The sequence below is a fragment of the Loxodonta africana genome, chromosome 2, assembly GCF_030014295.1.
Source record: "Loxodonta africana isolate mLoxAfr1 chromosome 2, mLoxAfr1.hap2, whole genome shotgun sequence".
NCBI classification, from domain to species: Eukaryota; Metazoa; Chordata; class Mammalia; order Proboscidea; family Elephantidae; genus Loxodonta; species Loxodonta africana.
The window spans coordinates 42,420,156-42,444,049 of record NC_087343.1 but is presented as its reverse complement, the minus strand read 5'-3'; the positions used below and the strand labels follow the sequence as shown (position 1 = coordinate 42,444,049).

General features: G+C 34.6%; 1 protein-coding gene across 11 annotated transcripts in view; it reads right to left on the bottom strand.

Moving 5' to 3' along the window:
- NIPBL (NIPBL cohesin loading factor) overlaps positions 1-23,894 on the bottom strand; it is a 237,367-nt gene that overhangs the window by 32,791 nt on the left and 180,682 nt on the right. For 9 of the 11 annotated variants that reach the window (XM_064271355.1, XM_003407996.4, XM_064271348.1 and 6 more), the window contains 12 exons: positions 21,710-21,818; positions 19,754-19,890; positions 12,375-12,515; positions 12,066-12,159; positions 11,473-11,627; positions 10,851-10,941; positions 8,903-9,076; positions 8,267-8,457; positions 6,084-6,191; positions 5,437-5,637; positions 2,391-2,537; positions 497-771 (listed from right to left, as the gene is read on the bottom strand). In XM_064271355.1, coding sequence (XP_064127425.1) covers positions 497-771; positions 2,391-2,537; positions 5,437-5,637; positions 6,084-6,191; positions 8,267-8,457; positions 8,903-9,076; positions 10,851-10,941; positions 11,473-11,627; positions 12,066-12,159; positions 12,375-12,515; positions 19,754-19,890; positions 21,710-21,818 — 1,823 coding nt within the window. Of the gene's footprint in view, positions 1-496; positions 772-2,390; positions 2,538-5,436; positions 5,638-6,083; positions 6,192-8,266; positions 8,458-8,902; positions 9,077-10,850; positions 10,942-11,472; positions 11,628-12,065; positions 12,160-12,374; positions 12,516-19,753; positions 19,891-21,709; positions 21,819-23,894 lie in introns of those variants that run through there. The other 2 variants (XM_064271360.1, XM_064271385.1) reach the window with 2 other exon arrangements.

The window sequence follows — 23,894 nt, the reverse complement described above, 5'->3', positions numbered from 1 at the left end:
CTTCTCCTCCCTTCAATAACTGAAAAGATAAATCAATTGTGGTATATTACACAACAAAACACTAAAAACAAAAACAAAACCATTTACTGTCAAGTTGATTCTGATTCGTGCTGTCCCCATGCATTTCAGAGTAGAACTGTACTCCACGGGGTTTTCAATAGCTGTAACCTTTTAGAAGTAGATTGCCAGGCCTTTCTTCCAAGGTACTGTTGGGTGGATTTGAACTGTCAACCTTTCACTTAGTAGTTGGGTGCTGAACTGTTTGCACCACCAGGGACTACACTTTTTTTTTTAAAAAAAAAAAAAGGAATTGTTTCAATTTTTTAAAAATTGCTATGTAGTAACAGAACACTACACGGCAATTAAAAAAATGAACTCCTTTTTTAAAAGCAGAATTTTTAATATTAAAATAAGCATGCAATCAAAACCAGGTTTCATATTTCTTTATTACTTGAAAAGAGTAAAGTTTCTTCTCTCATTGCTTATGTAACCTTACCTATCAGAAAATCCACAGAGATTCTTCAAATGTTGTTTTAACATCAGGAGCAATAAAATACCCTGGGAGACATTTGCAAACTCAATTAAAGGGGCTGAATTTTCCGGCAAACATTTCATCACCGAATTTATATCATCTTCCGAATCTGAATCTGAATCTGAGTCTACACGTTTCCGTGACTTCCGGGGCCTGGAAACTTCTTCTTCACTCTCACTTGACTCGTTCTCTTTACTAGGTGATGATTTTCTCTCTTTCCTTTTGTCCTTTACCATAGACTGAAAGAAAGGGGAAATTACTGCTTGAAAACAATAAAAACAAAATACCACTAATAAATACATGTATGTTCCATTCAAAAGAAGACATTTTCCCCCAAAAGCATCCTTAAATTAATACTGTACACGTTGAAACCCCTTGACTTTCTACAAACTGGAAATACAATCCTTAGGGGAAGAATTAGACTCCAAGACCAAATAAAATCATACATAATAAGCCTCTCTCCCACCAAAAGAAAAAAAAAATGAAATCACAAGGGAAACAATTTTCTTACAGGATAGTAATGAAGGAAAAATTAGCTATCAAAGTATCTGTTTGGTACATAAGTAAGACAACCTAGTGGAAAGGCTGCATTTAGAATTCAACTAAGAATATAATAGGCTTGAACACCCTCAGCTTCCCTCAAACTCTCCTTTCGAAACCTTTTTTAGCAGAATAATATGCAACTTTCCTCGAATGTTTAAATTCCGCTTCTTCGTACTTTATGAAACTGTCAGTTCTCAGAAAGAAAAAAAGTCAGTTGGGCTTAAGAGGGGAAACAACCAGGTTAGAAAGGCAATTATTCAAAATGTAACTGTTAAAAAATAAAATGCAAGAGTAACACTAAGTAAAATAAGGGAACATGATGGCTAAAATACTGGGGAAATTAACTTTTCAAACTTTAATGTGCATATTAAACCTCTGGAGATTTTGTTAAAAATGCAGATTCTGTGTCAGCAGGTCTGGGGATGGGGCCTGAGGTTACAAGAAGCTCGCAAGTGAGGTCTGTCCTGATGGTCTGTGGTCAACACTTCAAGTAGGAAGGATTTAGAGACCTCTATATTCTGCCTCTAAAGTATCTCATGTAATTTCCCTGATTTACTAGTTTGAAAAGGCTGGGTTCTGAGCCCTTCAATTTTGTAAAAATTGAATCTACCTGTACCATCGGGTACATATGAAAATATTCCAATCGACTTATAAAGAATTTACTGAGTGCCTCCTATGTGCCTTGTGCTGTATCAGGTGATTTTTACTATTAAGCCAATTACATTTCCTCCTAAAAATCATGAAAGAAAAAACAAGAAATTTAGTAAGGATTTTGGGCACTTGATAAACCATTATGATGCTGATGCTGAGGGACAAGATCAGTGGAGTTATCAATTTTCTCAGTTTCTTTGTAAGTAAGCAATATGTATCTTTATGTGTACTGTTGTAATCTACTGCACTACCAGATTTATAGAATAGTAAGGTGTTTTAAAATGGAGATTAAATGAATATACAAACTGACACCAAATACTGATGGTCAGTGCTTAAAGTGAGAGAAATAAGAAGTGGGATGGCTGATCAATAGACCAATCCATATATATATATATATATATATATATATATATATATATATATATATATATATATATAGTCCAATTAATGATATAGGAATGAATGGTTTCAGGGCTAAAAAGAAATGAAACAGCAACCCACTTCCTCTCCCCAATTCAAGTACTGCTCAGGTTTCAATAAGCTCATTTAGAAAAATTTTATATACCTGTGAAAAGAATAAAAAGAACAATGAGAAACAAAACAGTGAAAACAGCATGGCTGCACTTTGACAGATGCATTAAGAATAGTAATGTGTGTAACTTACCTCCTTGAATGACTGCAGTAGGTTACTACCAGAAACTGAGAGTGTAATGTCTATATGATGCATTATAAACAACGGCTCTTCCTGCGTCTGGTATGGAAAACAGGCTAGATTGTCTGCTATATACAAGAGCATATTCACTTCTGTTTTCTGTAAATTTTAAAAAAAGGTACACATATTTAGTGGATAATCTAGAAATCCATCCAAGATGCTCTTTTATAAAAAATGTAACAGGGCACTTTCACCTCAGTTAATATTTCACAGAGGGAGAGACATAATAAAAGGTGTGGGGGGAACAGAAACAAATTTTACAGATTAATATTATACCCAAGTTCAGGAGACTTCATGATGACTTACATTGTTCTGCCTTAAGATGGAAGAGGTGAAATTCTTTAGTGTACCCAAGTGAAATTCCCTCAAGTTGTCTTACACAGTATATGGGATCTTTATGATATATCCATACCACATCAGAAAGTATACATTCATAATCATTTGTCATTGTGCTTCTAAGAGCTTAACCCATATGGAGATCAGTTACACACAGTTACTATTCAGCCATCAAAAATTAGTGGTACTACAGTACAAAAATGTGGGTTAAAACACATCCCCCATTCGCATATTCATAAAACATTTATATGTAATTTAGAATGTCAGAGTGGTTTTTACAGTGCCACCACAGTTTCACATCATTAAAACTCTGAGGTAGGCAAAATTAAGAGGAAAAATAATGGCTACTACTAGCTGTTTGCTTTAAGAAGTAGTAACTTAAACAGACTTTCAGCATTTTGTGATCATACAGAAAATAAACAGAAAGTCACGTTAATATTCAATTTTCTTAAAAAAAATTTACAATGCAAAAAAAAAAAACAAACAACAAAAGGTGTGTATGTGTGTGGGGGGAACTAGTAACCAAAACATTCTCTAATACTATCTCCCCTTCCTCGCAATCCAAACAACATAAAACACAACAGCACCAACAGCAACAAAAATCCCAAAGGATGGATGGAATAAATCTACTATTAATATTCATAAGACTTTTACTCTCTGTTTTATTTTTAAATATGTGTTAACACATATCTGTTAAAACTGGAGAAATGCAGTCATAGAACCCTACACATCATCTATCAGTTTTAACACTAATTTATAGGGTTTTTTAACCCTAAAACTGAAAATGCTCAGGACTCCTTTAAAGAAATCTTTTCAAAATTGTTTAAAATTCTTCAACTTTGGTCACAAAAGTTCTATGTTGAATTTTCCTTTCAAATTCAAACTTCTTAAAAGAATATTCTAGAGCAGCTCCGTATCTTCTCCATCTACTCTTCAATTCATTAAAAACATATTTTTGTCCCTCACTGCTTATTTTTGTTCACCAAGTTCACCAATGATTCCACCCTGTTTTACTTTTAATTCTCCTTGACTTAGACTACTCTTCTCACAGCCTCATTTATTTATTCTTTCCTCACAATGTGCCTTCTTTCCTACTGTCCGTTCTTTCTTTGTCTACTGACATCGTAATAGATCAGTCCCTTATTACCTCAAGTGTGAACACAACATGGACAAATTCATGTGCCTAAAATGCTTTTTGGCACCTGTCCCCATCACTTAATTCACATACTTTTAATCTTCCAGAAACCATGCCTTACTTACTATATGACTTTTCTGCTCCAGTCAAATAACAATCTACGCATTATTTCCCACAGTCTTATCTTTGGGCTTTTATTCATGTTTTTACACGTCTGAAACATCTTCCTCCCCTGCTTTACACAGAAGGTCCGTCTCATCTAATCTCTCTCAACCTTCAGTGATTTGTTCTTCCTCTGACATCCTTTGTTGGAGGTAGCCAGAAGAATGCACTGGACTTCTAGTTTAGCACTTCACATGCTGAGGTGGCAGAATATCCAGCTGATGACACACAGCAGGCAGTGAAACCACAGGGAACGAAGCTCAGGAGAGATGAGGGCTGGAGTAATACTATTTATACAAATCACCTGGCAGCCAGGATACGCTAGCCTTAATTACTGTGTGTTTTCTTTATTGTGTTCTAGCCCCACATTTGGAGATAGAATCTTCTGATGGCAAAAGCACTCCACACACTACTTTGTACTCCTAGCACAATGAAAACTCAATATTGATGATATGGTGATGATCATGATGATTAAATGATATTTCTGGTATTTTTGAAATAGATGCTTATAACATTTATTTACTAGATCCAAAAATTTCATGTAGTTCTTAAAGAGAAATACAGTAAGGTATCATACTCTGGTAATTTTAATTTTGCTTAAAAAGAAAAAGAAAAAAATCTGGTGTTGGAGTAGCACTAAAGACAAGCTAAAAAGCGATTAAAACAAAAACAACAACAACAACAAAAAAAAACACTGGTTTTTCTAAAGCTGTGACACACACAGACTAGTCTGTAAGCTCTATGTGGGCAGAAACTACATCTGTCTTATTTACTGTTTTATCCTCAAATCCTAGCACGGTGCCTCGCACATAGCAGGTGCTAAGTAAATGTCTGTATAAAATGAATGAATAAATTAAGAGATAAACTTAAAAAAACAAGACATTCTGTTCTTTTAGCTTAGTCCTGTCCCATAAGTGTCATAATTATACAAAAGTGGGCTCTTTGCTAACTAAGTTGAAGAACTAGGGATCCTAGCAGCCAAAAAACTAGAACAGTTATTCTAACAATATCAGAGTTTAACAAAAAATGAGAGGATTTTATCTCATTCATGTATTTAGGTAGCCTATCTCCCAAAATGATAGTTTAGTGATGCAGCTTATTTAAAGTTGTGCTTAGAGGAACTGTTATCAAAGTTGATAAGATACTTAGTAGAAAGAAACAATTGTATTTCATTCCCCATTGTATTCATTCTCATGTAAAACTCCCCTTTCAGTTTTAATTGTATACTTTGTAAATATAAGAGTTAAGGAAATATACATTTAATATATTATTATTACTAAAATGGTGATATTTTAAGAAGGGTGAATAATTTAGATATGAAATTTCTAAAATATTTTCTTAAAATAATAAGTTTTTTATGCTTACTGCTGTGTCATCAAAGAGGTTGAGTAAAGAAATTAGAAAGGCTCGTCTGTGTTGGCGATTTCCACGGATCATGGAGTAAAGGTGTGAACACAAAGCACTAGAGGATTCATCTTGTCTGAAACCCCTTACAGGATCTTTTAGGCATGTGTTGATTGCCTGTTGTACTTGGTAAGACATCTTCATACCAGCCACTGCTTTCATCTGAAATCAATAAAAGCCTCACTTTTGTCATGGAAATTAAAAAAGTCAAGTTAAACACATACTTTGAATAATACATTCTGCAGCTAACATAATTATTTAGTTTTCTTATTTAAAATAAAATCACAGAATGTACATGCTGGAAAGAACATTTACGTAAGAGAAAACTGAGGCCCAGAAGAGCCACTACAGCCAAGATCACAAAGTAGGGACTAGAACCCATGCCTCTTGATTTCCAGTCCAGTGTGATTGCTGGACTGTCACCTCTAGCCCATTCTTAGAGTTAAGTTTGTTCTTGGGGACAAACTTAGTCGCATGTTTACAAGGTAAGTATTAAGCAAAACATCTTTTTTTTCTAATTATGAATGTGGGCAGGACATTTATCAGAGAAATAGTCTACCAAAGAAAAACATGTTTAAGTTTGCATTTTACAATTTTAAAATACATACATGAATGAATCCAGCATATTTTTTGTCTATTTCCACAAGCTGCTGATCAGCCTTGTTCCGCATAGCAGGTTCTGGGTCTGTGCCCATAGCAATTAAATATGGCACACACTGGAAATAAAAATAGAGGATTTATAAGACATTACAGTAGTAAAAGCTATATATGTATCTGGACATATGTTAAAACTCACTGTGTAGGTAGGCTATATGAATTTAGCTCTACAGGCCTTCCTACAAAGGCTGTTTTCATGTTCTCTGAAAAATGATTAACCTCTTCTCTTTAGATGTAGTTTTAAAGCAGAAGCACTGACGTGGCAAAATTTAAACAATGTCTGTGTAAATTTAAGGTTCTCTAAATATGAAGTGCTACACTAAGAATACCCATTTAAGATTATGATACACACCTCAAGTGCATAATCTAGTAATTTTTCAAGCCTGACTGAATTTGCCATGTAAAGATAATACAGGACAAAAAGTAATTTGTTTTCCATACTCAAAGCTAGGAAAATATAAAAATTTTCCCACCAAGCAGATTTTAGATGTGGCTTCAGTGATCAGACCGTTGGATAGATAGTAGTTTGATAGCAGCCACATTCATCATACTTCTAAAGTCATGAAACACACCACTACTATGTTAAGTGAACCTGAATCAGACAGCAGTGGAGTGGTCAGAAAAACAACTTTAAAAAAGTAGATATGGCACTAAATGCAATGGGTGAGCAGCATAGATTAAATCCTGGATCAGGAAAAAAAAAAAGTTTATTAAGAAAAGTAGCTTAAGTGGCAAAATTTAGCTTTAGTATATGTTAGATAATATTCTATCAATGTTAAATTTTTCTGAATTTGATAACTGTATATTATGGTTTTGTAAGAGAATGTTTTCCTTGTTCATAGAAAACATATGCTCAAGTATTTAGAGGTAAGTGGATTCCCATCTCCAACCTTTTGGTTAGTAGTCAAATGCTCAACCATTTGTGCTGCCCAGAGACTCTGAGTCACCAAGAAAAAGGTATATAATTATTAGTGTGCCTTTGTTTGTTTGTTTCAGGACATAGGGAAGAACATAAAAACCAAAAATCAAACTCATTGTCCTCGAGTCAAGTCCGACTCACAGTGACCCTATAGGACAGAGTAGAACTGCCCCACAGGGTTTCCAAGGCTGTTATCTTCATGGAAGCAGACTGCAATGTCTTTCTCCCATGGAGCAGCTGGTAGGTCAGTAGCTGAGCGCTTAACCACTGTGCCACCAGGGCTCCTCTGGGAAGAACACAGCATATTTAAATATCAGTGTATTTTAGAAAAAATTCGAGGAAAAGCCACCAAAATAAGAATCCTAAAGGGTGTAGGCTTTGGTTATATAATGAATTCACTTCTGTACCTTGTACCACTCTCCTGATCATGCCAGATGGTGTACGCTACTACATCAGTATTAATTGTCATTCCGCAGTAATACTAGTATGTCTATTATATCATTTAATCTTCATATTAGCACTCTGATGTCTTGGGTAGTTGATATCACCTCCAATTTACAGATGAAGAAACTGAGCTCAGATTATATAATTTACTTCTCAGTGGACTAAAACTCCACCCTGTTTAACAGTTGGATGATACCCTTAAACCTACTTAACTCTCTTGACATTCTATGCTGCTGGTTCTTAGGGATAAGCGTAAATATGGATTAACACAAATTTATCATTCCTATTTAAAAATAATTCAAAGTACATGTTCTACTAATAGAAATGAGAAGTTTGTTTAATAGAGACATTATGACTATATATATAATTATTTTGCAGTAATGACAACCGAAGAGACATTCTAAAACTTAGATTCTTAAGTTTAGGACAAAGAAGGTTAAAAAGACTGAGAGGTATATAAACCCCAAAACCAAACCAGCTGTCATCAAGTTGACTCAGACTCATAGCAACTCCATGTATTTCAGTGTAGAACTGTGCTTTATAGAGTTTCCAACGGCTGTGGACCTTTGGTAAGTAGATCTCAGGCCTTTCTTCTGGGGTGCCTCCTGGGTGGACTCCAATTGCCAACCTTTATGTGGCTAAGTGCTTAACCGTCTGCGCCACCCAGGGACTCCCAAAAGGAATATAAGAACTACTTATTTTCTAATCACAATGTCATCAAATGACAATAATCTGTCTCTTTTGGTAAGTGCTGCTATGAAACACGCTTACCTGAACTGGATGAATAAGACCTTGGTTTAGAGTCAATGCAATGACATTTAGGGCAAAGTGGCGTACACTTGACTGGGTATGAAAAAATGCCTCAAGCACCTGTTTGAGGTAAAGCTGCATGATGGAACTACTCATCCCTGAGGAAACATCTCCCATTTCTTTTAAATCTTCCTGCTTTGCAACTTTCTTCCCTACAAAAGGAAGTATAGGGTAAATACATATTAAGAGCGTGTACACTAACTTTACTTAAAAATCCAAAATTAGGCCACAACTGAAATCAGAAAATGTCCAATGGTTCTTAGCCTTTTTTTTTTTTCTTTCTTTCTTTTTTTGGGCTGTGTCAGAGCCACCTTCGAGAATCTGATGAGAACTATAATCCCTCTCCTCCCTCAAAATGTTAAATGCTTTCTTTCACATGTACGAAATTTTACATAGTATAGGGAGTTTAAGAATACCCTAAAAGCCTAGTTATATACCTCAGCTTAAGGGCCCTTCTATTTAGCTGAACTCCATCATCTAATAGATAAGGAAATTTAGGTATCTGGATTAAAAAAAAAAAAAAAAAAAGTCACTGAGATAGAGTGTCATAGCTGTATGTAGCTGCACTGTGAAATTTAAAAATATATTTTCACTTACAGTCTCTATCTGCCTGCTGCATACGTGTATCTTCTTCTTGTAGGTAGGTCTGGAGGTTTTTTAGCACTTGTATTTTTAAATTTACTGAGGAATTTTTATCAGATAAAATATTATTATACAGATTCTTCACCTCTTGCTCAAACATTAGACTTGGATGCTGAATAAAGGCAAATCCTAGAGAAAAAAAAAAAAAAAACTCTTGATATATTCCTATTAAAATTAAACAGCATTGAATGAAAATGTTGAAAATTATATAAAGTGCTCCTTATTTCAAAAAAATTAAAACTTAAAATGACTAGTGCCGGTATTCTTACCTAGAGAAGTATTACAGCAGGTACTTCTTTTCCCATGAATTAAAAACAAGAAATTGCATTTCAAAGGAGAATTTCACACAAGAGGAAACCTTGAGGAGGGAGCAGGGCCTAGTGGCTAGGGGAGTGGATTAGGAGTCAGGAGTCTTGGGTTCTATTCCTGGCTCCACCACTGACTTGTAGTGTGACCTTGGGTGAGTCACATAATCTCTCTGTGCCTCACTTCTCCATCTGTAAAATGGGGACAATAATATTTACCACCCACCCACCTCAAAGGGATGTTTTCAGGATTTAAGAGGTAATGTCTGCAAACATTTTTTAGATTCCTAGCAGAAGGCACTACATTGTCAATATTTTTAAAAAATACTGAAATATATTTGATGAAAGAGAATGATTCTAAAATAAACTACTGCAAAATATATCTTTCCATGTCTTTCTCATATGGCTTTGTAATGACGCCACAACGCTGAATTCTATAACCATTAGTTAATAAGTGGTAAATTAGTTATTATCCATGTTTATTTGTACATAATGCTTATTTGAGAATTAAAAAAAGAAGATCCTTGAGCGATATGGTAGCAAGTATTACTGATGCCAAATAACAAACTAAACTCAACACACAGAGTGATCAGATAACCAGCCCAAGGTCACACAGGATATCTATGGCCCAGGTGTATTAGTATTGCCTCTCCAATTAACTTTTGGCAAGGCCGAATATTTCAAAGGCCCGCAATGTCTTAAATATTGTACTGATACAAATCCCTAGTGATACGTGAATTTTTACTATTCTTGCTATAAGTAATTTTCTGAAAGTGATGAAGGAGGACTAAAGTAATGTAAGATTTAAATTTATTTTAAAAATATTAGTAAACATAATTTAATGAGGCTTAGTAACTCAGAATCTTTTATTACTCATTTTTGTTCAGAAGTCTGTAATACAAACTGACTGCGCCCATGTATGTTAATTAAATTACCTGAGCAGTCTGTTCATCTTGTATTTTTTTAAAGTACACTCAAGTCAGGCACTTTAATGCTATCCTTCTCATAAATTTCCCCTATATTCTAATTCCTTTCCAGATAAGCCACATAGATCTAACCTTTTGCAAGAACATGTTTTTATTGCATCTGTGCTCCCAGAAAATAATATCAGATATGTATACATCCACACTGTTCCTTTTGGGTTGGTTACTGTGTGTTTCTATATAAAAAAAAAAAGGCTAAGCAGACTGCCCATTATTTTAAATAGGAAGTGGTAGAGACATACAATGACAAAGTTTTGTAATGGAAAAGTACAATTAAAAAAATACTTGCACATCATCTTTATTAAAGTGATTTAATGATGCTCTTAAGAAACTCTATGAAGTAGGGATAGGAGACAGTATTATTGTCTCTGTTTTACTAATGAGGAAACTGATAAACACTGAAGTGAAGTAACTTGTGTAAAGTCACCCAGAAGTCACTGGCTGAGCTAAGAATGGAACCCAGGTGTTTTAATCCCGGTCCTATATTCTAGACACCAGACTCTACCGCCAACAGAAACACATTTAAATAAATCAATAATTTAAACTCATAATACCTAAAAATTTGCTCCACCCAAGAACAGCTGAAAATTATAAAGATTTTTAGACTTAACCTACCTAGACCAATGATGGCTTTTGTTTGTACTTCTTCATCTGAATGTTTTGTAAAATACATCAATAGTTCAAGTACTTTATCCTTTATGTTAACCTAAGGGGGGAAAAATCACATTAAAATGTGTTCAAGAATAATTTAGATCAGTTTTCTACTATAAAAGGAAAAAAAACCAAAAACCACCTTAAAAAAAAATCACATGTGAACTCTACTAAAAAATAAATCACCAATTCTACATATTTTAGAACAAGTGGTATTCAAAGTATTGATCTGTGACTAGAACTTGTGCCAAGATGTAAATCAATATACCTCTTTTCTCACGGAGAAAGTGCCTCCCCTCACAAAAAAAAAAAAAAAAAGGCTAGCTTCTGATCTAAACAGTGTTTGTCTATTGTTACAAAGCTGATGTAACTTGTGAGGTAAACTTCTTACCTTGTCACAGACCAGTAACAAACAGTTCATACATCAGCAGCCAGTCTATGCTTTCAGCAGCACTGATTTAGAATTGACATTAAACCAGACTACTCTAATGCCTCCTTCACCCAGGGTCATTTTGCTCATTCTCAGCTCACACAGCCACACAGTTCTATTTCTTATAGCATACTAAGTAATTATTATGACCTTTACCTTACTGTTGCCTTTAAAATCTTCCAGATCAAAATCAAAATGCCGACATAGTGCTCCAACAGTGAAAAGGGATCTAAGAAGTGCTGGTTTGTTTGTTAGAAGTGAAGTGTTATTTGGGTCCTCTTGGTGCTGACTTTTTAATTTTGAAATGGCACCTAATAAAAATAAGTCATATTTATTTTAATAAACCCTATATCCTTGAATTACTATGTTCAAGTAATTACTGCTAATTATAATTAATATCTGCTAATGCTTCTAAGAATGAAATATGACTAGAATTAAAAGGGCACTCCTTAGAGCTTAAAACGATTAACTTAAGATTAATATTTAAAATTTACCTTACGCCATGACCAGAAAATTTACTAACCTTCTACTTATGAAGGGACACATCTCAAAAGTAATCATAGTGGATTATTAAGGGAATACAAAAGATACTAGAATAGATTGTCTCTGAGAGTGAACCATGGAGAACAATCCCACCTCTTACAATTCCCTTGATGCTATATCCCTTTCTTTGTCAGATGTGTTAAAAATGAGTTAGACACACTGTAGGAGCCAGCAGAATAACTTTAAAGCCCAGTCACTAAACTTACCATAGTATCTATTGAAACAGGCCCATACAAATTTAAAATTTTGTGTCACTTTATTTACAACAGCCCCAAGACAGCTCACACAATGCTGCACTACCTAAAAGATATAGAAAATGTTATCGTTTAGACAAAAGTCAAAAACAAAAGATATAAATATTTATACTACACCAAAAATTTACCTTTCACATGTATGTACTTTTTATATGTAATAAAACAGACTGGAACTTAATTTTGACATATGATGCTATTTTATAAGTTATCATTTGCACATTATATATGAATCAGTACAGAGATGGTAAACTGAATGCTTACAGTCATGCCATATTTGATGATAAGCTTCATTAGATCCTCTTCAATAGTGGCAAGGAAAGTTTCACTTGGATGCTCCATTAGTGGTACAACCAGCTCTAGGATTTTTGCAACATTGCAGATAACCATGAAATCATTTTGTGTCTATAAGGATAAAATTGATGTTTTATGAATATCCAAAACCAGAAAATATAAACAGCTTTATATATTTAGAGGTACAAAGGTATTACGTATATAAAGTTTCAGTGAAAATAAAAAAGCCCATTAGAAAAGTTGTTTTTTTAAGGGCATTTAAGGGAGTGTCAGAAACCTGGATTCTAGCTTTGCCATTAACTTATTGTGTGACCTTAAGGGTCACTTAGTCATAGTGCTACAGTTATTCTTTTTTTCCCCCTAGAATTCAGTATAAGTCAATACTAAACGAACGTGCTTAAATAGTTAACAGTATTTTACAAAGACTGGTATAATTTTTAAATATAGTCTTTAGGAATAGTCTTTTTTCATATTGGGGTATGTTAACCCAACAGTTTTCAACCAGGGGCAAGTTGCCACCCAAGGGATATTTGGCAATATCTAAAGACTTAAGCCTTTGGCTACTAACCAAAAGACTGGCAGTTTGAATTCACCAGCTGCTCCTTGGAAACCCTATGGGGCAGTTATACTTTGTCCTATAGGGTCGCTAAGAGTCGGAATTGACTAGAGGGCTTTAAAGACATTTTTGGCTTTTACAACAGTTGGGGAGGGGGGTGGAAACGATGCTACTGGCATCTAGGGGATACAGGCCAGGCCCACGATGCTGCTAAACATTCCACAATGTACAGAACAGTTTCTGACAATAGAGAATTACTTGGCCCAAAATGTCAATACTGCCAAGGCTTAGAAACCCTGTGTTAATTCTTTTTACGATAAGTATAAATGTAGAAACCCATAACTAGCTATAAGGTTTCTTTAATTTTAAAAGCTAGACATTTTTCTTTGATTAAAAAAGTAGGTATGTATTTTAAAAATTAGTGCACTAAGAAAAAAAAAAAAAAATCAGAAGGTACCAAAGGTTTACAATGAAAAGTCTCTCTCTCATCCTTGTCCTCCACCCATCCAACTGCCCTTCCTAAAGGAAACCAAAGTTACCAGTTTTTTTATTTTTATTTTTTAATGGATTAAGGCTTTCAACATATGGTTTTATCTAGCCAAGCTACCATTTCTCATTCTTAACAACAGATTATTGACATTCATTTTGAACTTTCTGAGCTCATTACCCTCAAAAATCTGGACTTTTTGTACTTGTTAATACTTTGTCATTCATGTTGCAAATATTTTTTTTAGTTTATTCTTTACCCTTTGAATTTTTTTTTTTTTAATATGTAAAAGTTCTGGTGTAAGATCTATATTGTTCCTTCCAATGCTTTTATGTTTAGAAAACTCTTCTCCATCTTGAGGCCAGAACAATAATCACTTATATTTTATTTATTTTAAAAGTACATCTTTAATTCATCTGGAGTTTATTTTAGGTTATGTTCTTAGGTAAGAATTTAAATTTCATTTTATTCTAAATGGTTAACCAACTTTCCTAGCATCATCTATTGAATAAGCAGTTCTTTCTCCACTGATTTTTAATATCGGCTATATTACCTGTAATAATTTTACATATATTAGGGTCTGTTTCTGTCACTTCCTCCAGCACGCTAAGCTGTTCTGTTTCAGCGCTTTAAGGGGTTTGCTCCTTCTGTCTAGCACTTTGCATTCTGTTCTTCATGCAGATACTTTAGTTTTGGGCTCACGTGTTCTCTCACCCAAGAAGGCTTTCCTGATCACCCTATCAATTTGTAATTATTTATTTGCCATAATCACAACCATTTTATTTATCAACTTGTTCCCACCACCTAGGACAGTGCCTATCATGTAGTAGGCTCTCAGCACATGCTCTTGGAATGAACGCATGCACCTGGCTCTCCTTCTGAACTCTTCAATTGATTATAATACAGTCAAAGGAGTCCTTTTACTTGGAATGTCCAGGATTGGCTTATTCCAGCTTAATGATATTTCTGGAGTTGAGGTATCTTAAGTCCAAAAAAAGAGTTCAGTGATTGGTAACAAAATATCATAATGCAACTTCTAAACATCTCTTACCCACTAAAGCATGAATAACTGAGAACTACCCCTTCTACACAAGGATGAACCTTGAAAACATTATGCTGAGAAATTAGTCAATCATGAGACAACAAATATTGTATGATTTCACTAATATGAAATACCTACAATAGACATTACCTTAATAGTGGCAGGCGGGATGGGCAAACAGAATAGGGGAGGATCACTGTTTACGGAGCATTGAGTTATTGTTAATGGGGATGGAAAATCTGGCAATGGAAATCAGTGATGTTTGTACAACATGACTAATGTGATTGGTTTCATTGAGTTGTACATGTAAAAAATGTTGAATTGGAAAATGTTACGTTCTCTGTATTTTTACAATAATATAAAAAAGAATGAAAAAAAATTTGGACTTTTTGAACTCATTACCTTATTACTGTTTATAAGTTTACAGTAACATAGAAATCCTGTTGTTCCCTGCCATTCCCCATTGCCACGCCTTTAAGCAACATAAGAGTGGGATAAACTGAGTGTAGGGACAATACAGTGTTTTTTGGGGTATTATGAGATAAAATTCATTTAAGAATAACTGCTGACGTATTACTTAAAAAATGCAATAGCATTTTTCAAAATTTCTCTTAACATTATTGACTTGGAAAATCAAATAAAAGAAGTATCTTAAAATTGAGAAGAAAATTACAAAGAAAGATGGAATCAATAAAGGAAAAGGGCAGAAGTCAAATGATACAAGGAAGAAATGTTTGAGAACAATGCAATGTAAGATGGTTTAATAGCTAAAATATTTAAAGAGCTTTCAAAAACTGAAGAAAAACTGAAAAGACTCACAAATCAAAAGTAAAATGGACAAATGATATGAACAGTCAATTCACAGGAAAAGCAAGTCCAAGCAGTCAATATCATATGACAAGATGCTCAACCTTCGTGGAAGTCAGCGAAAGGGAAATTGAAGCAACAATGAACTATTCCATTAAACCTGTTATGACTATTCCTTTACACTGTTCACTACACCTGTTACATGGGCAAAGACTACAAATAATAAAGACACTGACTGTTGATGGGGAGCAGGGAAAATGCCAGTATACACTGCTTTCCAAAGAGCCTATAACATGTGTCCATCAGCAATCTGGCAAGATTAAAAAACAAAAACAAAAAAATTCCCTCCACCTAACAAGTTCCTTCCTTAGAATTTATCACAAAGAAATAAAAACATCAGCACTTAAAGTACGTGAGCATGAAAGTTTACTAAGGAATCATTTGTAGTGGCCATCAATGGGCAACGATGCCTCTGACGAATAGGGACATGTTTAAATAAATCAAAAGACATTTATAACATGGATAATAAGTAGCAATATAACAGAATGAGTTAGAGATATACCAGTAGACTTGAGATTATTAAATATGCCAGCAAATATGTGTATGTTGTTGTTGTTAGGTGCTGTTGAGTTGGTTCTAACTCATAGCAAACCTATGTACAACAGAATGAAACACTGCCCAGTCCTGTGCCATCCTCACAATCACTGCTATGTTTGAGCCCACTGCTATAGTCACTGTGTCAATCCATCTCGTTGAGGGTCTTCCTTTTTCATTGAACCTCTAACTTTACCAAGCACGATGTCCTTCTCCAGCGACTGGTCCCGCCTGATAACATGTTCAAAAGGCTTGGGACAGAGTCTTGCCATCCTTGCTTCTAAGGAGGATTCTGGCTGTACTTCTTCCAAGACAGATTTTTTGTTCTTCTGGAAGTTCATGGTATGTTCAATACTTGTCGCCAACATCATAATTCAAAGGCATCAACTCTTCTTTGGTCCTCCTTATTCATCGTCCAGCTTCTGCATGCATATGAAGCAACTGAAAATACCATGGCTTGGGTCAGGCACACCTTGGTCCTCAAAGTGACAACTTTGCTTTTTAACACTTGAAAGAGGTAGATGTGTACATGAGCCAGTTTTTAAAAAACCTGGTCAACCATTTAAGTCTAGTTAACCATTTATGTACATGTACGTATGATCTCAGAAAACTCGGAGGCTTGCTTTTGAAGGTAGCGAAGCTAAAGCAGTGGAAGAAATGATGAAGTAAAAGAGCTGAACAGATGATTTCAAAGGGGAGCTCGATTAGACAAATGAAAGTAATATAATGAAATGTGCAAAGACCTGGAGTTAGAAAACCAAAAGGGAAGAACACACCTGGCATTTCTCAAGCTGAAAAAATTGGGGGAAAAGAAAAATTCAAGCCTTGAGTTGAAATACTGAAGGATTCCAGGGACAAAATACTGAGAAAGCAAGAAGCATGTAAAGAAGATGGAAAGAACACACAGAGTAACTGTACCAAAAACAACTGGTTGACATTCAACCATTTCAGGAGGTCGTGTATGATCAGAAACCAGTGGTGCTGAAGGGGGGAAGCTGAAGCTGCACTGAAGGCAGTACCAACTGAGATGTTTCAACAAACAGATGCAGTCTTGGAGGTGCTGACTCAGCTATGTCAAGATATTTGGAAGACAGCTTCTGGGCCAACTGACTGGAAGAGATATTTGTGCCCATTCCTAAGAAAGGTGATTCAACAGAATGTGGAAACCACTGGACAACATCATTAATATCACACGCAAGTAAAACTCTGTAAGATAATCAAAAATGGTAGCAGCAGTACATCGACAGGGAACTGGCAGAAATTCAAGTCGTGGGATGAGGAGTATCACTGCTGATGTCAGATGGATCTTGGCTGAAATCAGAGAATACCAGAAAGATGTTTACCTGTGTTTTATTGACTATGCAAAGACATTTGACTGTGTAGAGAACACATCATGGATAACACTGTGAAGAAAGGGAATTCCAGAACGCTTAACTATGCTCAGGCACAACCTGTTCACAGACCAAGAGCAGTCACTCGGGCAGAACAAGGGGACACTACCGTGTGGTTTAAAATCAGGAAAGGTATGCTTCAGGGTTGTATTCTTTCCCCATACTTAGTCTATATGCTGAGGAAAAAATCTGAGAAGCTGGACTATATAATGAAGAAGACAGCATCAGAATCGGAGGAAGGCTCACTAACAACCTGCGATATGCAGATGACACAGCCTTGCTTGCTGAAAGCGCAGCACTTACTGACGGATGATCAAAGATTACAGCTTTCAGTACAATTACACCCCAATACAAAGAAAATAAAAATCCTCACAACTGGACCAATAAGCAACATCATGATATATGGAGAAAATAGTGAAGTTTTCAAGGATTTCATAACAATGCCCGTGGAAGCCAGCAGTCGAGAAATCAAATGACGTATTGCATTGGGCAAATCTGCTGCAAAAGACCTCTTTAAAGTGTTAAAAAGCAAAGACATCACTTTGAGGACTAAGGAGCATCTGACCCAAGCCACGGTATTTTCAGTTGCTTCGTATGCATGTGAAAGCTGAGTAATGAATAAGGAAGACTGAAAAAGAATTGATGCTTTTGAATTATGGTGTTGGTGAAGAATACTGAATGTACCATAGACCGCATGAACATATCTGCTTGGAAGAAGTACAGCCAGAATGCGCCTTAGAGGCGAGGATGATGAGACTTTGTCTCACATACTTTGGACATGTTATCAGGAGGGACAACTCCCCCGAGGACATCACACTTGGCAATGTAGAGGGACAGTGAAAAAGCGGAAGACCCTCAGTGAGATGAACTGACACACTGGCTGTAACAATGGGCTCAAACATAGCAACAATTATGAGGATGGCATACGACCAGGCAGTGTTTCGTTCTGTTGAACACAGGGTTGCTATGAGTCGGAATCAACTCGATGGCATCTGACAACATGTGTGTCTACAATTACAGAAGCATGGATACAGCAGGGAAGGATACGTCAGGTTCTTCATCCTGAGAAAAGGAGGAGTGAAGACATGGGAGTAGGACATAAAAACAAAAAAACATTCAAAAGGTATCTATCATGTATAAGATGGTCTTATTTAAATAAAACTATATATTGTGTATATGTGTGTGTATACATATATGTATACATACACGCATGAAAAATACACAAAATGTTTTGAAAGTGAACTTGATTGTAAGAAATACTGACTCAAAATCAAACAAGAGCTATTTATACAGGTTACATTATAATCCAGACTCAAGGGGCAAACACATATGTGGTTGAGGTCTAGCTTCAGTATTAATTAGCTGTTTGATACTAGGCAAGGTATTTATATTTTCTAAGCTTTTGTTTCCTGATTGATGAAACTGGAATCACAATACTACCTACTTCACTAAGTGAGTAAGATAATGCACATAAAATACTTCTCCATTCCTAGTGCTGTGCTTACTACATGTTAGATATTATTACTCGCCATAGAATACATATTAACCAAGTTATTCCTGGATCTAATACGAAAGACGGAATTCGGGTTTCAGAAGTATTATATGTTGTTGTCGTGTACTTTTAATCCACTGCTACTCTCTTCAGTTCTCAAAAATATTCTCTTGAAGTCCTAAGGTTTCCACCTAGAACTTTTATTTAGGTAATTTAAGTCACACACACACACACACAAAAAGACAATAGCAACAAAATATATACAGTAATCAGTTAAAATCAGATCCTTAGGAACACTGGGAACATAGTACATGAAAATTGTTTATATTTTTAAGTTGTGAGGGTATTTTAAATTCTAGCATTTGCAGTAAGCTACTTAACTCACTATGCTATCTGTCTTATATTTTTATTAATCTCACTTATTTGCTGGGTTATTTTACTTCAGCAATGTTTTATATAATTCTTTCATTTTATTTTAGGAAAACACAGTATGCATTAGTATTAATATATACATATTCCATATACTGCTCTATTATAAAAATACGTAAAAGAGAATTAAATATATTTATAACATAATAACATAATAACATGTTATTATGAGTGACAAAGACAAATGAAAAACACATTTAGAATCCAGAAGACAGTAAATTTCTCAAAGACAGAAACTCTACCTCACCTACCTTGGCGTTCTTAACAACTACTACAAGATTTACAAAGCATTTACTGAGAGTCTGGCTTAAGGACCTTACAGAGAAATGGGGTCCGAACCTTATGTACCTGTAATGTACAAGGAAACTAACGCTTGCAAACAACTTGCTACAAATGTTAGAACTTATATTTAGAGTAAACGACACAGTTGATCTGTCTGTGAAAATGACTGTGATCTGTCATGAACATGTGGTTGACACTTATGCAAAGTCTAAATCTAAAATACTACATATCTTATATAAAAAAGAAAAATAAGACAGCTCTATACTTACACTACATTTAGTGGTAAGGTATGGCTGCATAGTCATGGCATGTTTAACCATGAGCTGGGGTCTTATTTTGCTGAATAAGAATAGAGTGGTTATGCAAGCTACCAATCTTCCAGAATTCACACCTTTATTGTCAGAGTCTGGAAAAAACAAAAAACAGAAATAACACACAAAAAGGCAGTGGAAATTATTCAGAATATTATTTAAGTTACTCAGCATGATCCCCTGAATAGATTCAGTATATGCTTCAATGTAACAGACTGGCTGTTCTTTAGTATCAAACTCTCTGCACCACATTTTTCATTGTGGAAATTACATATACTCAGGATAAAGGGCAAACAGCTAGGGAAAGCAAGTTTTCCACTAACGGGAGTAGAACTGAAATTGTAAGGTAGGACGAAAGTTGGAAGTTTAGGGAATAACTTGGTGCTGGTTATATTTAAAAATGGATGAAAGCAAATAAGAGAAAGTTGGCACAAAGGAATACAAAAACAATTTAGTAGAGATGATACTGTGTTTAAGGATACTCAGAAGAAAAAGATATTGCCCTGGTAGAACAAGGTTAAAAGATGGGAGTGACACAAGAGGTTGGACTAATGGCCATGTAACAGAGGCAGACAAAATGCTGTTCACATGGGAGGAGTATGCTGTTAGTTAGGCGACATATTGGTCAATAGGAAGCAAATTAATTTTTAGAGGAGATTAACAAGTTTTTAACACCAAGCGACACTACTATCACTCCTAAAATAAGGGAAACAGAAAAAGGAAATAAAAGGAAAAAGAGATACAGATAAAAAATGAGAAAAACATGAACAACAAAAAAAACTGCATAAAATATATACAGAATATTAATAACTTCCTTAGGTGCCATAAATGGTGTCTTTGTTAAAGGCTACTGACTCCAATTCTAGAGGATGACACAGAACGACTGTTATTCTTCATTCATGTCCATTATATGATGGGAAGTAATACTAGTCTTGTCTGTTTTAAGTAATAGGTATCAATTATCACTTTTCTATTTTTATATAATGATTTATATTTTGATTAATAACTTTAGATTTGTGACTAAAAAATAACAAATATGAGAAAATATTAAGCATTTAAAGAATTTATAAATTTTAAAAGCATAGTTTTCTAGCTCAAGGTTAAGCAAATTTTTAATGACAATTATACCTTCTCCTCACTTATTGACTATCTCTTCATCCAATATCTTGCCTTTATGACAACAGTGAAAAATGTATTATCCGACTATTTTGTGCATTAATGGCATACGCCTGGCAGTAGCAAATGCTGAGGTGTAAGGCGAGAGTATGCTGGCTGTGATGGTTAAGGTTATGTGTCAACTTGGCTGGGTCAGGGTCCTTAGTGGCTTGGCAGTTACGCAATGAGATAATTTGGCAGTTATATAATGATGTAGTCATCCCCCATTTTGCAGCTTATGTGGGTATCCTCCAAGTTTTGCATAATACCAATTTCACATAACAACCTGGTCTCTGGAACCTAACCATGTTGATAAGTGAGGAGAAGGTGTATAAATAATATTAGGAATATTTAAAATCTTTTAAAAACATTTTTTAAATAGTTGAAACAATTTCATTTTGAGAGCAAATTTTATATGATCCAAAAGGTATCAGACAGTTTTGTGATGAGTGGCATTAAGTAAATACATAAAAGCCCCAGATTTATCTTACTTCCTGTTCAATATGACATCTAATATTATATGATATTGAAAGACAATGTGGAAGGGATGAGGCTTACGCTTTTAGTGCACTGCTCTAAATAATCGTAGTCAAGCTTAACAATATATCTCTAATGGAACATCAAAGAGGTATCTATAAAACGGATTACATTTAGAAGAGAAGAAATTAATTATTAAGCTCAGCAAAGTCAAAAACAGAAAATGAGAACTGTGCCCAGAGTATTTTAAAATAAAAATGACCAATAAATAAAATGTCTTACCAGCTAGTGATTCCTCATATTTAAGAATGTGCTCAACTAGGTTATCAACAAGCTGAGTACAAGCTTTCTTCACAGGTTTGTATGAGGAATCCTCTTCAGACTTCAACAACTATATATGCACATAAAAAAAAAAATCCCAGTATAATTATCCATTCCACAAGAATAGAAATATATCAAATGTGTCCAGAAATAACAGGCTTTTCAATTTGTCATTTGCAATTTAATACTGAAAGTGCAAATTAACAAATAAAACAAACGTATGTGGCAAATGTTTTAAAATATTTTATAAACCAATAATTTACAAATATTTTCAATTTTAATATGAAATATTTCAATTGCCACATATAGGACCTAAGGTAGGATATGAAATGAGAAAGGTTACTTTCCTTTTTCCCCTGACTCTAGATCAATAACAAAGAGGACCACTCAATTCTAGATGAATTATTCTGAAGAATTAGAATGCCATTCCTCATTATTTGAAGTCCTGTGATGTCTAATAAAAGAATACTATGAGTCGATACACTTCTTTTATATAATTATAACTACATCTAGATTACACCTTTTCGTAATTATAAAACATAAGGCTAGATTTCTTCTCTGTGATGAAGCAACCAAAAGGTATCCTTTGCCAAATCATTAATAAACAATGTGTTCTAACTACAGCCCACCAAAAGGGAAAAGAAGCAAATTCAATCTTTCATAATTACAGGTCGATGGCAAAATTATCTCAGGTACTTTTTTTTGCTAATAAAGAATACCTAATATAATTCTGAGGGGTCGCCATAAGTTGGAATTGACTAATAACAGCCACATGCGGCTATTAAGCAGTTGGTATGCGGCTAATGTGACTGAGGAATTGGAATAAAATTCAAGATTCAATAAATAAAAATTAAAAAAACCATCTGTGGCTAGTATTGGATAGTTCAAGTTTACACTTCTACTACAAAACACCTGGATGATTAAAATAACTAACAACAATCAGAATAACATTAAGAGGAATAAATTAAATAAGGCAGACAGCTTCAATTTACCCGATTTTAACCCTGAAATACAAATTCTCGTTGTCCCACTCCATAACTCACTTCCTTGAGCAGTATTAAAGTTGTTACGTGCTAACCTGGTCTTTTTCAGAAGGCAGTAGAAGAAAAGTTGCCTCACAATCTGATTTTTTTTTTTTTTCCTTTTCAAGACTTAAAGCACACAGAAATGTACTAATCATAAATTGCAGTTCATGACACACTATCACCACTGGCCTTTTTAATTCATTTATTTATAAACATAATGATGTGCTGTGGATCTAACTCACAAATAAGAACATTTCCAGTAACTTGTATCTCCCAATGTACTCCTTTCCTTAACCCATCTTCCTGTTTCACTCTCAAGGTAACCACTATCAGAATTGTTATCACCTCCTTGTTTTAGAAAAATGCATATACTATATACTTTTTTATAGTTTTGGTTAATTTTAAACTTTTTAAAAAGGTATCATACTGGATGTAGTTTGCTGGGATTTGCTTTCTTCACTTAAGTCACTAGCTATAATCTATGTGACTGCATGTAGTACTTTACTGCTCATTTTCACAGCTTTACAACAGTTAGCTGTGTGCCTGTGTCACAATTCATTTATCCATTCTTCTGTAGATAGGTTATTCAGAGTTTTAGCGGTACAATGAGCATTCTTGTACATGTCTCCTGGAGCACATACGCAAGATTCTTTTGGGCATATACCTTGGAGTGGGATTGCTAGGTCATAGGATACCTAAATATTCAACTTCATACATGATAATGCTAAATTGTTTTTCAAAGTGACTGTATTTTTTTTTTTAATTACTGGCAATGTTTAAGAGATACTGTTTGATCCATTTCTTCTCCATCATTTGTTTGACTATTCAATTTTACTCAATCAAATGAGTGTAAAATGGTAAATACAAATAAGCGGTGAAACACCTTATTGATGTTAAGTGTTATTTCCTTTATGAAATGCCTGTTCATGAGCTTTACCTGTTTTCCTACTGAATCTCTTGCTTTATACCTGTCTGTAGGAGAAGAGTTCTTTATATATTCCCAGTATTAATCTTTCGTCAGTTATATGTGTGTCGAATATCTTTTTCCAGTTTATAACTTGTGTTTTCACTTGAAGATGTCTTTTGATTCATAAATTTTCTTCAATTTAATGCAGTGATAT